Source organism: Ooceraea biroi, chromosome 13 (assembly GCF_003672135.1).
Source record: "Ooceraea biroi isolate clonal line C1 chromosome 13, Obir_v5.4, whole genome shotgun sequence".
NCBI lineage: Eukaryota > Metazoa > Arthropoda > Insecta > Hymenoptera > Formicidae > Ooceraea > Ooceraea biroi.
Window position 1 is genome coordinate 792,965 of NC_039518.1, and position 15,281 is coordinate 808,245.

General features: G+C 40.6%; 1 protein-coding gene across 1 annotated transcript; it reads right to left on the reverse strand.

Annotated features, from left to right (window-relative positions):
- Positions 1 to 670: 670 nt before the first annotated feature.
- On the reverse strand, positions 671 to 9,128 carry LOC105287412 (multiple coagulation factor deficiency protein 2 homolog). The gene is made up of 5 exons (XM_026974623.1): positions 8,944 to 9,128; positions 1,554 to 1,716; positions 1,283 to 1,369; positions 1,083 to 1,213; positions 671 to 984 (listed from the first exon to the last, which is right to left on the reverse strand). The coding sequence occupies exons 2-5, from the start codon at positions 1,706 to 1,708 to the stop codon at positions 851 to 853; spliced, it is 507 nt and encodes a 168-aa protein (XP_026830424.1). The 5' UTR covers positions 1,709 to 1,716; positions 8,944 to 9,128; the 3' UTR covers positions 671 to 850.
- Positions 9,129 to 15,281: the final 6,153 nt, after the last annotated feature.

Below are 15,281 nucleotides of genomic sequence, written 5' to 3' on the forward strand. Positions count from 1 at the left end.
TTGATCGCCAGGCACAAAAAGAAGAGTCTTTTGTCTCGGATTGTTACTGGGGATGAAAAGTGGATCTATTTTGATAATCCCAAACGCGGAAAATCATGGGTGGATCCAGGCGAACCATCAACATCCACTCCGAGACGCAATATTCACGGTTGAAAAGTAATGCTCTGTATTTGGTGGGATAGTGTACTATGAGCTGTTAAATCCGCACGAGACTGTCACGGCTGATCGTTATCGACACCAATTGTACAAGTTGAAGCAAGCATTGGACGAAAAACGAGCACCAATTGCGAGTAAACGACGGAAGGTGATTCTTCTTCGTGACAACGCTCGACCTCACGTTGCGTTGTCAGTGAAACAAGCACTATTAGAGCTTGAATGGCAAGTCTTACCGCGCCCCGCGTATTCTCCATGCGATTATTATTTGTTCCGGTGGATGCAACACGCTTTAGAGGATACACACTGTGATAATTTCGAAGAAGTGCGAAAATTCGTCGACGAATGGATCAACTCGAAAGAAGAGTGATTTTATCGTGGTGGAATCCATCTCTTGCCAGAAAGATGGGAAAAAGTTATAGAAAACGAAGGAAAATATTTTGATTAAGGTATTCATTCATTATCATATTTAAATACATGCGTTTTTGAGCAAAAAACCCTCAAAACTAAATCACACCCCTAATACAATATTATATAATTGTACAGTAAGTGTATAATAATTAGACATGATATTGACGATGGAACGTATGATTAGCATTATTTCTTACAATTCCGCATCTCCGTTTCCTTCGTCTTCTGCCTGTGTAATTCGTTCGGATTCGTACGTTCATGCCGGACCGGAGAATGCAAGGAAGTCTCACGTTCCGATTCTGAGCTTGTCGCGATTCTTCTGCACCGCGTGATCCCGCTGCCTTCCCAACACGTACTCGACGTACTCCAGATATCCGTCCTTGTTCAAGTCGTCCTCCTCTAGCACTTTATCGATGAGCTCTGAAGCAAATGAAGATCAGACGCTCCTTTATCGTGCGCTTAAAGGAGGAGTTAGTGTGTTCGTATCTTCCACCATAGCAATTTCGCTGGAGACGCACCTACAATCCAGGGCAAGTCCTCCGACTGTATCGTGTCCTCCTCGTCGTTCGCGTGCTCGTGGAAAGTGTGTTGAATAGCGTGAAGAAGCTCCAGTCCGTCCAACTTTGTATTGTTATCGATGTCGTGACTCCTGTAATCCGGAAATAAATTAGCAACTGCATTTGATAATTGTATGAGGCGAGGCGGATTACAAACGTACTGAAAGTAGTGGAACTCGATTTCCTGTTTGGTCATCTTTGAAAAGTCGAGTTCGTCGGCTACGGGACCCATGTCTTCCTTCAAGTGCCTAAAATCGTGAGTTGATGCAGTTTATGTTCGCGAATATATCAAAGTGCAAGCGTTTGTTTGATATATTACTGCAATTAGTAATTATAAAATACTTTTCAATGGACTCTATTGGCATAAAACGATTATTATTTGTCGATAAAAATTGTTAACATGTTAAGAGAATCGATCAATTGCTCTCTCACGTGGTATCATGAAGGAGTTCGGTGTCCTGCGTTAACTTGATATCATTTTGCGGTTTGTAATGATGATGGGACACGCTGCTTTTAGGATGATGTGGTCCACGAAAGTGGCCGGTTACCATGCCGAGGCACAAACTGATTACAAGTAACACTGCCATTCCGTTATCTGGAACAGATCGAATCGCCAGGATTAATGCAGTCTTGTCTACTGTCTCTGTTACATGCGCGTCTACAACGCGTCTGTGGAGGCTCCTGTTCTCTACCAGTTTGAATAAAGTAGAACCGATCAGTGTGATTGTCAAATCGGTAGTTTAAGTAAGGCATTGGTTTGCGAATTGCATTTGTTTCGCAGTGGTTTACATGATCGAGTGCAGTTTCGAGAAAGAGAGAAAAAGACAACAGTGACTGCACACCGAGGGGTAGCACTCCACGACATTCCAAGCCATGGATGTAAGAATAACTGGATGGAGTGTATGTCCGCGGGGGTGAAGCCAGAGGGGCAGAGAGGGTATGAACAACCAAGATGGCGATGACGGTTAATATCACGGTATATTTGTATATTTGTACGCAATCCGGCATGTTGTAGGTTTACTTTTCACTACTACAAAATTGTAATTTGATCTTAATTTTTCGCGGCTGTTCAAATTGAAGTGTGCGCGATGCGCGGGACCCCTTCGACCCACCGTCACCGAACGCGGGAAAATTCTACACAAGGATAGGATAACTACAACCCTTCGTAGCGCCGAAACTACGCCACCCTCGACATTTTGCAAGAGGAACATTCGTCTCAGAATCACCTCAGGAATCTACCATTAACCGGTGATACGGTAGGTCTGGGACCACCCTGTATATATTGGGTCATTAAATATGAAACTTTACAAATGTAAAAGCGCCATCTTTAACATTTGTTATCTCAAATTTGGCGCCAGACGTCAGTATCAGGTTAGGTTAGTGTGATAGATGTATGTTCGCTCTTCAAATGTCATATTTGTTTGTTCAAATATCTTCATTAGTTTTATTGGTGGATTCTTTTTTATAGAACTATGGAAAAGTCCAAAATTCGTGTGATTTATGAATATGAGTTCCGCCGTGGAACCACAGGGTCGGAGACAGCTCGTAATATCAACGCTGTATTTGGTGAAGGCTCAACTACTAAAGCAACGGTGGGCAATTGGTTCAAAAACTTCAGAGATGGAGATTTCAGCCTCGCTAATGAGCCACGTGGAAGACCAAAGACGAAGGTGGATAATGATCACTTGAGAGCCGTAGTAGAGTCCGATCCATCTCAAAGTACACGTGAATTGGCATCGATATTCAATGTTTCCATACCCACCATATTGGTTCATTTAGCTGCAATTGGTAAGATAAAGAAGTTGGACAAATGGGTCCCGCACGAATTGACCGATGCGCAGCAGGCGCAACGTCTAGAGGCTTCACTTTCTTTGCTTTCCCGTCACAAAAATGAATCTTTTTTTAATCGAATTGTCACCTGCGATGAAAAGTGGATACTCTACGACAATCGTAAACGCTCACATCAGTGGTTGAACGCTGATGAACCACCGAGACATCACGCGAAACCCAACATTACACAGAAGAAGCTTATGGTGACTGTTTGGTGGTCCAGGTCAGGTGTTATCTACTACAACTTTATGAAACCTGGTACGTCGATAACGGCTGAAGTATATTGCAAGCAACTGGACGAAATGATGCAACAACTTGCTATTAAACAACCGAAATTGGTCAATCGGTCAATGCCAATCCCGTTGCATGATAATGCTCGACCGCACACTGCACGACTGACCGTGGCAAAGCTACGGGAGTTGGAATTGGAAACTCTCCGTCACCCACCATATTCACCAGATCTATCACCTACCGACTATCACTTCTTCCGGAATTTGGACAACTTGTTGGTGGGAAAATTGTTCAATTCTCAACAGGCAGTCGAAACAGCCTTCCGCGACTTCATCGATTCCCGTACTCCTGGCTTCTATAGTAGAGGCATAGGCCAACTACCACTAAAATGGCAGAAGTGTGTAGATAACATGGGCGCATACTTCGATTGAAAATAAATCATGTCCATGTGCCAAAAAATGCAAAAGTTTATGTTCTATTTGTAAAGTTTCATACTTAATGACCCAATATATGAACAACCAAGATGGCCACAATAGCGATTTCCCCTCACTCTTCAGGAGTCATTCCCCTCGTCTACAACAGTACTTTACACTCCACTCAGTAATTCTTACATCCATGTTCCAAGCGGTGCCCGTCGACAATGGGACCTGCTGGAACATGTTCATCGGGTGTGTCGCCGTGGTAGAGTACCTACTGCTTCTTCCGAGGGTCGTACGCCCCGTCGGTCAGCGACAGATGGGCGGTAGAGGGGGTCCCAGTAATTATTATGCGATTACCCACAAGCCCATTGATTTAGATTGGACCCCGGGGGGCGTGCTGCGCGATCGCGGGCCCGCTCCGACTTGTTACAAGACCCTCGAAAACTCGAGAGTTCTCGAGATAGAGCGTAAATCGCACGATTCTGGGACAATATTATGACCAGCGGAAATTAATAATAGTCGGCAGCAAAGTTTACCTAAACGCATGTTAAACATTTGTTGAGCGCTAGATATAAAAAAATAAAGCTTTCATGTTCTTACGACAATTAGCTCTCGATTGCGCGACTTTTTATTTCAATGTTCATTAAAGACTTGCGCAGGGAGAAAATATAATAAATAATTCAACGTTTCCTGTAAATAATTAAATATTCCTCACGTAACAATATTACGTTCGTATTTTATACGTAACACGAAACGTACATATAATTCATTGAATTTATTAATAAAGCAAAGTTCATCTATTCGTTCTGTTGTTCGACAAAAATAACCGTCCGGGAGAAATCTGACGCGTTGACGCTAACGTGCAACACGACGAGCGTTCTATTCGCGAAGAGCAAATACTAACGTAGGTGTTAAAAGACACACGAGGCCGACACGAATACGAGGTACTTAGGAATCAATTTTATATGGGCTTAGGACAGTCTCGAAGCGAGGATGCATATGCTGAGGGGGTGCACTTCTCTCCCCGAGGGGTTTCCGATGCAGACCCCCCAGGGGTCCCGGGCGCACCCCAACGTACGGGCACCCTCCGCGCGCCCGCCTGTCTTTCTGTCTCTCACTGGTGTCGAAATCTATAAATAATTTATATCATTTGGTCCATTCAATGGGAGAGCCCATATGTACCTGTGTCGCCTTACAGGGGACCTGCACTCGCTCGACGCAGTCTCCTTCGCATCGTCGGGACCGTCAGAGGATCTACCCGCTACACATCGCGTATGAATAAACTTAAATTTGACGCTGATACGTCGCCGACAGAAATCGACATACAGGTGCTAGCGAGTTGTCGAACACGAGTATGGTACTTTGCATGTCTCTTTCTGTTCTACTTGTTTATAATTCTTTTAGTCTTAGGAGGAGATTAATCAAAACGCAAGAGAAAATGAACCTGACTATTTATGGACACTGCTGATCATTATTGTTAAGTGTTATTTATTATATTTTAGAACAGCATTCACATTTTCTGGTTTTGTTCACCCCGGGGTGAGACTGAGTAATATTATGTACTATCACAAATTATCAGAGAAACATTGAAGACAAATGGAAGAAGAGATAATAATGAAAAAAGGATGGCAATTGTCATCGTAGCATTAATTAATTCGAATCAGCTCGTTTCAGGTCTTGTGTAACAATGATTAGTACATTTCATCGTAGATATTCCATTTCATATTCCATCTGTATATATTAGGAGTGTGATTTAGTTTTGAGGGTTTTGCAACAGATGGCTGTAGCGTCAGTTTGTTCCAATAGCTGTTTCCGATAACTGTTCTTTCTTACAGTGTTAACATTATCCATGACATTTAGTAGCATTATAGCAATAGATGCAATAACAGTCGTGTTTATATCATCGTAAAAATGCAACTTCCGAAAGCTCTTTAGCATTTTCGACATGCGTTGCTTTTGTTTTTTAATCAAAAGAAAACTGCGGCTGACGGTTATAGAATTCTTGTGGAAACTTATGGTGACGCAGAATCACCATCAATTAAGACGTGTGGAGGACAAAGAACGCTCGGGACAACCAAGAAAGCTTGAAAATGCAGATTTGCAAGCATTATTGGACGAAAATCCAACAGAATCCACTTCAGAACTTGCCAGAGCATTAAATGTTGATCGTACAACAGTTACGAAACATTTACATGAAATGGGAAAAATTCAGAAGGAAGGGAAATGGGTTCGACATGAATTATCGGAAAGTGCCATTTGAACATTTGCATTTCGTTGATCGCCAGGCAAAAAAAGAAGAGTCTTTTGTCTCGGATTGTTACTGGGGATGAAAAGTGGATCTATTTTGATAATCGGAAACGCAGAAAATCATGGGCGGATCCAGGCGAACCATCAACATCCACTCCGAGACGCAATATTCACGGTTGAAAAGTAATGCTCTGTATTTGGTGGGATAGTGTACTATGAGCTGTTAAATCCGCACGAGACTGTCACGGCTGATCGTTATCGACACCAATTGTACAAGTTGAAGCAAGCATTGGACGAAAAACGACCAGCAATTGCGAGTAAACGACGGAAAGTGATTCTTCTTCGTGACAACGCTCGACCTCACGTTGCGTTGTCAGTGAAACAAGCACTATTAGAGCTGGAATGGCAAGTCTTACCGCGCCCCGCGTATTCTCCATGCGATTATTATTTGTTCCGGTAGATGCAACACGCTTTAGAGGATACACACTTTGATAATTTCGAAGAAGTGCGAAAATTCGCCGACGAATGGATCAACTGAAAGAAGAGTCATTTTATCGTGGTGGAATCCATCTCTTGCCAGAAAGATGGGAAAAAGTTATAGAAAACGAAGGAAAATATTTTGATTAAGGTATTCAGTCATTATCATATGTAAATACATGCGTTTTTGAGCAAAAAAAACCCTCAAAACTAAATCACACCCCTAATAGTTTTGAGGGTTTTGCAACAGATGGCTGTAGTGTCAGTTTGTTCCAATAGCTGTTTCCGATAACTGTTCTTTCTTACAGTGTTAACATTATCCATGACATTTAGTAGCATTATAGCAATAGATGCAATAACAGTCGTGTTTATATCATCGTAAAAATGCAACTTCCGAAAGAGCATTTTCGACATGCGTTGCTTTTGTTTTTTAATCAAAAGAAAACTGCGGCTGACGGTTATAGAATTCTTGTGGAAACTTATGGTGACGCAGAATCACCATCAATTAAGACGTGTGGAGGACAAAGAACGCTCGGGACAACCAAGAAAGCTTGAAAATGCAGATTTGCAAGCATTATTGGACGAAAATCCAACAAAATCCACTTCAGAACTTGCCAGAGCATTAAATGTTGATCGTACAACAGTTACGAAACATTTACATGAAATAGGAAAAATTCAGAAGGAAGGGAAATGGGTTCGACATCAATTATCGGAAAGTGCCATTTGAACATTTGCATTTCGTTGATCGCCAGGCAAAAAAAGAAGAGTCTTTTGTCTCGGATTGTTACTGGGGATGAAAAGTGGATCTATTTTGATAATCCGAAACGCGGAAAATCATGGGTGGATCCAGGCGAACCATCAACATCCACTCCGAGACGCAATATTCACGGTTAAAAAGTAATGATCTGTATTTGGTGGGATAGTGTACTATGAGCTGTTAAATCCGCACGAGACTGTCACGGCTGATCGTTATCGACACCAATTGTACAAGTTGAAGCAAGCATTGGACGAAAAACGACCACCAATTGCGAGTAAACGACGAAAAGTGATTCTTCTTCGTGACAACGCTCGACCTCACGTTGCGTTGTCAGTGAAACAAGCACTATTAGAGCTGGAATGGCAAGTCTTACCGCGCCCCGCGTATTCTCCATGCGATTATTATTTGTTCCGGTCGATGCAACACGCTTTAGAGAATACACACTTTGATAATTTCGAAGAAGTGCGAAAATTCGTCGACGAATGGATCAACTCGAAAGAAGAGTGATTTTATCGTGGTGGAATCCATCTCGTGCCAGAAAGATGGGAAAAAGTTATAGAAAACGAAGGAAAATATTTTGATAAAGGTATTCATTCATTATTATATTTAAATACATGCGTTTTTGAGCAAAAAAAACCCCCAAAACTAAATCACACCCCTAATACATCTCTTCAATATTTTATATACAGGGTGTTTCCTAAGTAAGTAGACAAACTTAAGGAGGATATTCCTTGGCTTATTTTAAGAAGAAAAGGTCATATAAACATATGTCCTAAACTGCTTTGTTTTCCAAAAAAAGTACATCACTGTTTTCGTTCACTTTTCGGATAGCGTGCTTTTGCAGTACGAGTCAACAGCGGTGGGGATGGAGTGGGGATGGTCAATTTTTGAACAGGAAGTTTGCCAATCGATGGATCGGTCGAGGTACTCAAAGACCAAACCATTTATGGCCTGCAAGATCCCCAGACTTAAATCCAGTAGATTTTTTTCTATGGGGACAGCTTAAATCTTTAGTTTACGCTACACCTATTCAAAATGAAGAAGATCTCAGAAATCGCATAATAGATGGATGTGAAAGAATACGTAACACTCCAGGTATTTTTGAGCGTGTACGTCAATCAATGGAAAGGAGAGTCGAGGCGTGTATCATGGCTGCAGGTGGACATTTTCAGCAGTTACTGTGATGTTATTATTTTTCTTTTTAGTTACTATTTTCTTTTTCGTTATAATTTTTCTTTTTGGTTACTATTGGTTTTCATTTGTTTCATTTGCAATAATACAAACTGTTCTATAATAAACGAAAAGTGAACGAAAACAGTGATGTACTTTTTTTTGGAAAACAAAGCAGTTTAGGACATATGCTTATATGACCTTTTCTTCTTAAAATAAGCCAAGGAATATCCTCCTTAAGTTTGTCTACTTACTTAGGAAACACCCTGTATATTTTTATATACGATAAAACAATATGTGTCGCATTTTCATGTCATGGTACACGTGTGACATACCGACAATCGTTACTTGGTACACCTGTCGACCGAGCGTACATTTATCCACGATAAGTTATCTATTGCTGAACGGAAAACGTAGATTGCAACAATTTCACATATAACAATCGCAACGTCACACGTACGTGCAACTGTTACGACCGTTTCCATGTGGATCTCAAGGCCCAGCAACACGAAGCTTCCCGCAGGGATGCTCGCCGGTCGTGACTATCCGCGGGTATCTTGCTCGAGAGCGGCGGGGTGGCCACCCCCTGATACAGATGGAGCGCCCGGTCAGGCCTCAGGGATGGATCTCTCACGTACCGTCTTGCATCGTTCCAAAGTCGCGAGACGCGAATGGTAATATGCACTTTTACCTTCTCTCTTTCTCCTGGACGACGTCTCCGTTCCCGGTCGGCGGACCGAGCCGGTGGCCGATGATCTGCCACACGCGGACCCGATCGACGCGTTCCACCCTCGATCCACCCTCCGATCCTCTCGATCCCTCGGCTCTCGGTCACCCTCGACTTGGACTCGACACCCGAGAGTCGCCGGCGTCGCGACGCTTATCGACGTTTTCCCCCGCGGAGTTTGCGTGCTGCACGAGTTGCTCCGAACGCGCGGCCGCTCACTTTGAGCGGGCACTCGTTTCGTTTTCGTCCGAATCCCTGCGAAAAGTCGGCTAATGCGATTATCCCGCTTCTTTGCCGCGCGGAATAGGCGCGCGGATTACCCGATTCGGCTCTCCCACTTTCTCGAGACCGCGTGTGGCATTCCTCTCTTCTTTCTTTCCTACTTCCGGTTTCTTCTTCTGGTTGCACTCGACGAAAGTATCCCGTCGTACAGTAGAGTACGTAGACTTTGTGCCCGGGATACCTCGCGTTATCGCATCGACATTAAGGGGGGAGCCTGCTTCAGAACGTTGAAAATAAGGTATAATTTGACGAATTTTTTTTGGAGAAACTATACAGCGGATCATTATAAAACTTTGATGCATTTATTAGTACATGTTTAAAGATAAAAAAATTATTTTTTATTTGAATATATCGCCTGTAGAGGTCGTCCTGGAGGCATCTTAGTGCAGCCGGCATTGTAAATTGGTGAGCATTCTCCTGCTTCCAAATTTCATCCAAACTGAAAAATTGAAATATTTTCTCGTTATTTATGAATTCCCATCGTCGATGAACCTTTAATATTCATAAAAACATTACTTTTGCATGAAAAAGTTCAAAAACTTTGCCTAAAAATCGTACTTTTGTGTTCTAAGCTCCACCATTTTGGCTCTTTTCAACTTTTTTCTTCGCGTGCATTACGAGTATCATCATTACATTCGCCGTTCGCAGCGCAGCGTTAAGGGGGGAGCCTGCTTTAGAACGTTGAAAACAAGGTATAATTTGACGAATTTTTTTTGGAGAAACTATACAGCGGATCATTATAAAACTTTGATGCATTTATTAGTACATGTTTAAAGATAAAAAAATTATTTTTTGATTTGAATATATCGCCTGTAGAGGTCGTCCTGGAGGCATCTTAGTGCAGCCTGCATTGTAAATTGGTGAGCATTCTCCTGCCTCCAAAATTCATCAAAACTGAAAAATTGAAATATTTTCTCGTTATTTATGAATTCCCATCGTCGATGAACCTTTAATATTCATAAAAACATTACTTTTGCATGAAAAAGTTCAAAAACTTTGCCTAAAAATCGTACTTTTGTGTTCTAAGCTCCACCATTTTGGCACTTTTCAACTTTTTTCTTCTCTCTTTGGTTCGTCGACGATGGGAATTCATAAATAACGAGAACATATGTCAATTTTTCAGTTTAGACGAAATTTGGAGGCAGGAGAATGCTCACCAATTTGCAATGCCGGCGACGCGGCTGCACTAAGATTTCTCCAGGACGACCTCTACGAGCGATATATTCAAACCAAAAAATAATTTTGTTTATCTTTAAACATGTACTAATAAATGCATCAAAGTTTTATAATGATCCGCTGTATAGTTTCTCCAAAAACAATTCGTAAAATATACCTTATTTTCAGCGTTCTAAAGCAGGCTCCCCCCTTAACAACGAAGACGAGAGATTCTCTTTGGCTAATCTTCCTTTCCTCCTTGACAGAAAATCCTTGCATTAATGATCTCCGATTAAATAGCAGTAAAGAATTTCTTTAGGGATGAACTGAGAGTTTTATATTGATTCAAATGGGTAAGAGTATGTATATTTTTTAATTAATTGTTTACATTGATGAGGTATCAGCATTATGCGTCTTGTTTTTAATGCGGGATAGGATACTTTGATAAAGACATGGAAAGAATTTTTAAAAGTTAAAGTATTGCACATTTTCTCTCCGTTAATATTTAATGAAGCGATAACTCACACGTGTATCGTAACATTCATAAATTATGAAATGTTAATGCTAGTTTCTATATAAAAAAGAAAATAAAAAATAAAATGATCCGACTCTCGTAATTTTTTCATGAGAATCATGATAAATATCTACTGCGAAACTACATTTGTATGAAGTAGACGAAACTGTGACGGTGATATGTACGATTGCATTTATGCTGAAATTGTGCGTGCAATTTGGCTTCTTTTATTACACGTGGAAAATCAGCTTTTTATTATGTATTATTATAACAAAACTCTCTCATGTATAATACAAATATTCAACAAACGTACATTTTTCAATGTTCCTTCGATATGGATATTACAATAATACTTTGTGATCTCCACATTTGTGCGGTAGCAAATAATGATGGTATTCATTAACGTTGTTATTACTTGCTGCTGCGTAAATACATGATTTACGCAAAAAATAACAAAAGTACTACGTAATGCGTTTAATGCACGCGTTTCGTGCACGGTATCATATTTATTCAATATCTGATCCTCTTCTCGAATGAATAACGATGTCGTTTGAACGTTGCATCATTTATTCGTGATAGCTTTCGTATGAAACGTGTTTACGCGAATAAGTTTTTATGCCGTGATTAATTACCGTAGGTAAATTAAACGAATAGCTATTTAAATGATAAATTGCAAGATAGCGATGTGATCGTAACGAAGTCGCGTAAATCAGTATCAAGATTTGGATTATCCACTAAATGGGAGTCGTCTGATAAACTGACGTATTACGGAATGGTTTGGTCTCGACCTCGGTCGGCGACACCGATCCGATCGCGGCTCGACAAATCGGATCGGCAAATTTTACTTGGTCGTTACAGGGTTTTTGAGAAGTCAGTGGGGCAGAGAAGAAAGAGGAAAAAGAAGAGGATGGATGCGGCGGAAAAGATCGCAAGAGAAAGATAAAGAGAAAGAAAGAGAGAGAGAGAGAGAGAGAGCAGGAGAGAAGAACGAAGGGCGGTGCGTGTTTGAGGATCGAAGAGGGACGGAGATAAACTGCGAGGGGGTTGCGGGGCCGATGCGGGGCCGGCGAAGGGGGAAGGGGAGGAGTGGTACAGAGGATGAGGGAAAGATAGAGAGCGAGGGGGAGAGAGAGGGTGAGAGGAAGAGAGAAAGAGCGACAGAGGGAGAGAGAGGACGAGTGGGATAGTGCACGGATGGGTCTCCGGTTGCCATGGCGACCACCGTAGCCTAAAGCTATGCTTTTATTGATTCCAAGCCGCAAACAATGTGCAGGAGTGGAGTGTTTCGCTCTGTTCTCTCTCTATCCGTCTGGATAGTGAGGTATTAACGCACCCCGAAATACCGATACCCATGGGCACGTGCCCCAGAAAAGCCGGGGCCGGCTCGTCCACCCCCCTGGGTTTCAATCCCCTCCCCCCCTCCCCCGCCGTTCCCCGGCCCTCGCTTACTCACCCTGACCCTCCACCCCTCTTCCGCCCTCCCGCCGGAGTGGCCTGCGATTAATTCAGCAGTCTCTCGATATGCACAGTTCAGCCGTTGCATTAAAATACACGGACTTCAAAGCGCGCCCGCCGACCATAACGCGACCCAGCGTCAAAGCTTACGTCGGACTGCATCTTTCGGTACCCCCGCGTTTGCCACCCCCTCGACGCCTTCCCTTGCTCCAGCCCCCTCTCCTCCCCGTGTAATTTTTCGGGGTGCATTTTGTATCGCGCCTCGCACGCGATGCGATGCTTCCATGGTGGTACCATAGTGGTGGTTAATGCTTCGCTCCGGATATATATTATATATCCATTTCGCCCGAACCACTCAAATGTCAATGTAGCTCTGTTAAATGCATATAATTAGCGGTCAACGATTAACCCTGTTGCACCCTCAGAAAGGATTTCTGATAACAAGACGAAAAATATTCTCGACTAATTTAATCGTATTACAAGTATAAAAAATATGAAAATAAAACAATTTTTAATTTAAATCAGTAATTTCGATTCTTCTCTCTCGAATTAAATAAGATTGTCTTACTGTCTTGAGACAAGAGTAACATGTACACATTTATGCTTATATATTCTTGTATGCAGAAAAATTTGATATTAGCGCCACTTTATAGTAGGCTTTGTCGATGTCGACGCATCATTTTCTCACGGTCGTTCGTCGACTCGGCGCTTCTGCGTCCTTTATTCGGATAAAACGGCCAATATTTATGTGTTGCGATCGAAAATCGGGAAAGTGTTTCTGTTATTTACAATGAATAAGTGCAATACTCTACAAGAAATATTAAAAGGTATGGAAATGTAAGTAAGTATATACAATATACTTACTTGAGAAATAAGATTCGAGATAAGACATTTCCATATCTTTTGCACTTATTCATTGTAAATAACAGAAACACTCCCGATTTTCGATTGCAACACATAATTATTGGCCGTTTTGTGCAGATTCTACAAATTCTCTTAGAAGAATAGAATAAGATGTCTTTTAGATCTCACAATATTCTTAAATCAAGAATATTTTGAACTTGCTAGAAATTTGTATCTAAATCCTTCTGAGAAAATGAATGAGATAGCACCAAGATTATTTGAATCTAGATTTTCGAATTTTCTATTCAAGATTAAAATATGCTTCTTTTCAATAATAAATATGATTGTCGCTATAGCGATCTTATTTTATGATAGATTAAAGAGTAATAGCATTAAGTCGAGAAATCTTTTCTGTGGGTGTAGCGAGAGGGTTGACAATCGTCGTGTACCAGTTATAAAAGACACTGGTCACGTAATCGCGTAAACTATGTCTAAACAAAACAGGAGGACAAAACAGTTTAATCAAACAAGCTTGGAGTTATGATCGATGCCAATGGTAAGTATGAAAATGGAAGGCCAAGTGATAATCAATGATTACATCGCGATTAATCCGTGCACCCTCAGAAAGGATTTCTGATAACAAGACGAAAAATATTCTCGACTAATTTAATCGTATTACAAGTATAAAAAATATGAAAATAAAACAATTTTTAATTTAAATCAGTAATTTCGATTCTTCTCTCTCGAATTAAATAAGATTGTCTTACTGTCTTGAGACAAGAGTAACATGTACACATTTATGCTTATATATTCTTGTATGCAGAAAAATTTGATATTAGCGCCACTTTATAGTAGGCTTTGTCGATGTCGACGCATCATTTTCTCACGGTCGTTCGTCGACTCGGCGCTTCTGCGTCCTTTATTCGAATAAAACGGCCAATATTTATGTGTTGCGATCGAAAATCGGGAAAGTGTTTCTGTTATTTACAATGAATAAGTGCAATACTCTACAAGAAATATTAAAAGGTATGGAAATGTAAGTAAGTATATACAATATACTTACTTGAGAAATAAGATTCGAGATAAGACATTTCCACTTATTCATTGTAAATAACAGAAACACTCCCGATTTTCGATTGCAACACATAAATATTGGCCGTTTTGTGCAGATTCTACAAATTCTCTTACAAGAATAGAATAAGATTCTTTTAGATCTCACAATATTCTTAAATCAAGAATATTTTGAACTTGCTAGAAATTTTTATCTAAATGCTTCTGAGAAAATGAATGAGATAGCACCAAGATTATTTGAATCTAGATTTTCGAATTTTCTATTCAAAATTAAAATATGCTTCTTTTCAATAATAAATATGATTGTCGCTATAGCGATCTTATTTTATGATAGATTAAAGAGTAATAGCATTAAGTCGAGAAATCTTTTCTGTGGGTGTAGCGAGAGGGTTGACAATCGTCGTGTACCAGTTATAAAAGACACTGGTCACGTAATCGCGTAAACTATGTCTAAACAAAACAGGAGGACAAAACAGTTTAATCAAACAAGCTTGGAGTTATGATCGATGCCAATGGTAAGTATGAAAATGGAAGGCCAAGTGATAATCAATGATTACATCGCGATTAATCCGTGCACCCTCAGAAAGGATTTCTGATAACAAGACGAAAAATATTCTCGACTAATTTAATCGTATTACAAGTATAAAAAATATGAAAATAAAACAATTTTTAATTTAAATCAGTAATTTCGATTCTTCTCTCTCGAATTAAATAAGATTGTCTTACTGTCTTGAGACAAGAGTAACATGTACACATTTATGCTTATATATTCTTGTATGCAGAATAATTTGATATTAGCGCCACTTTATAGTAGGCTTTGTCGATGTCGACGCATCATTTTCTTACGGTCGCTCGTCGACTCGGCGCTCCTGCGTCCTTTATTCGGATAAAACGGCCAAAAGTGCAATACTCTACAAGAAATATTAAAAGATATGGAAATGTAAGTAAGTATATACAATATACTTACTTGAGAAATAAGATT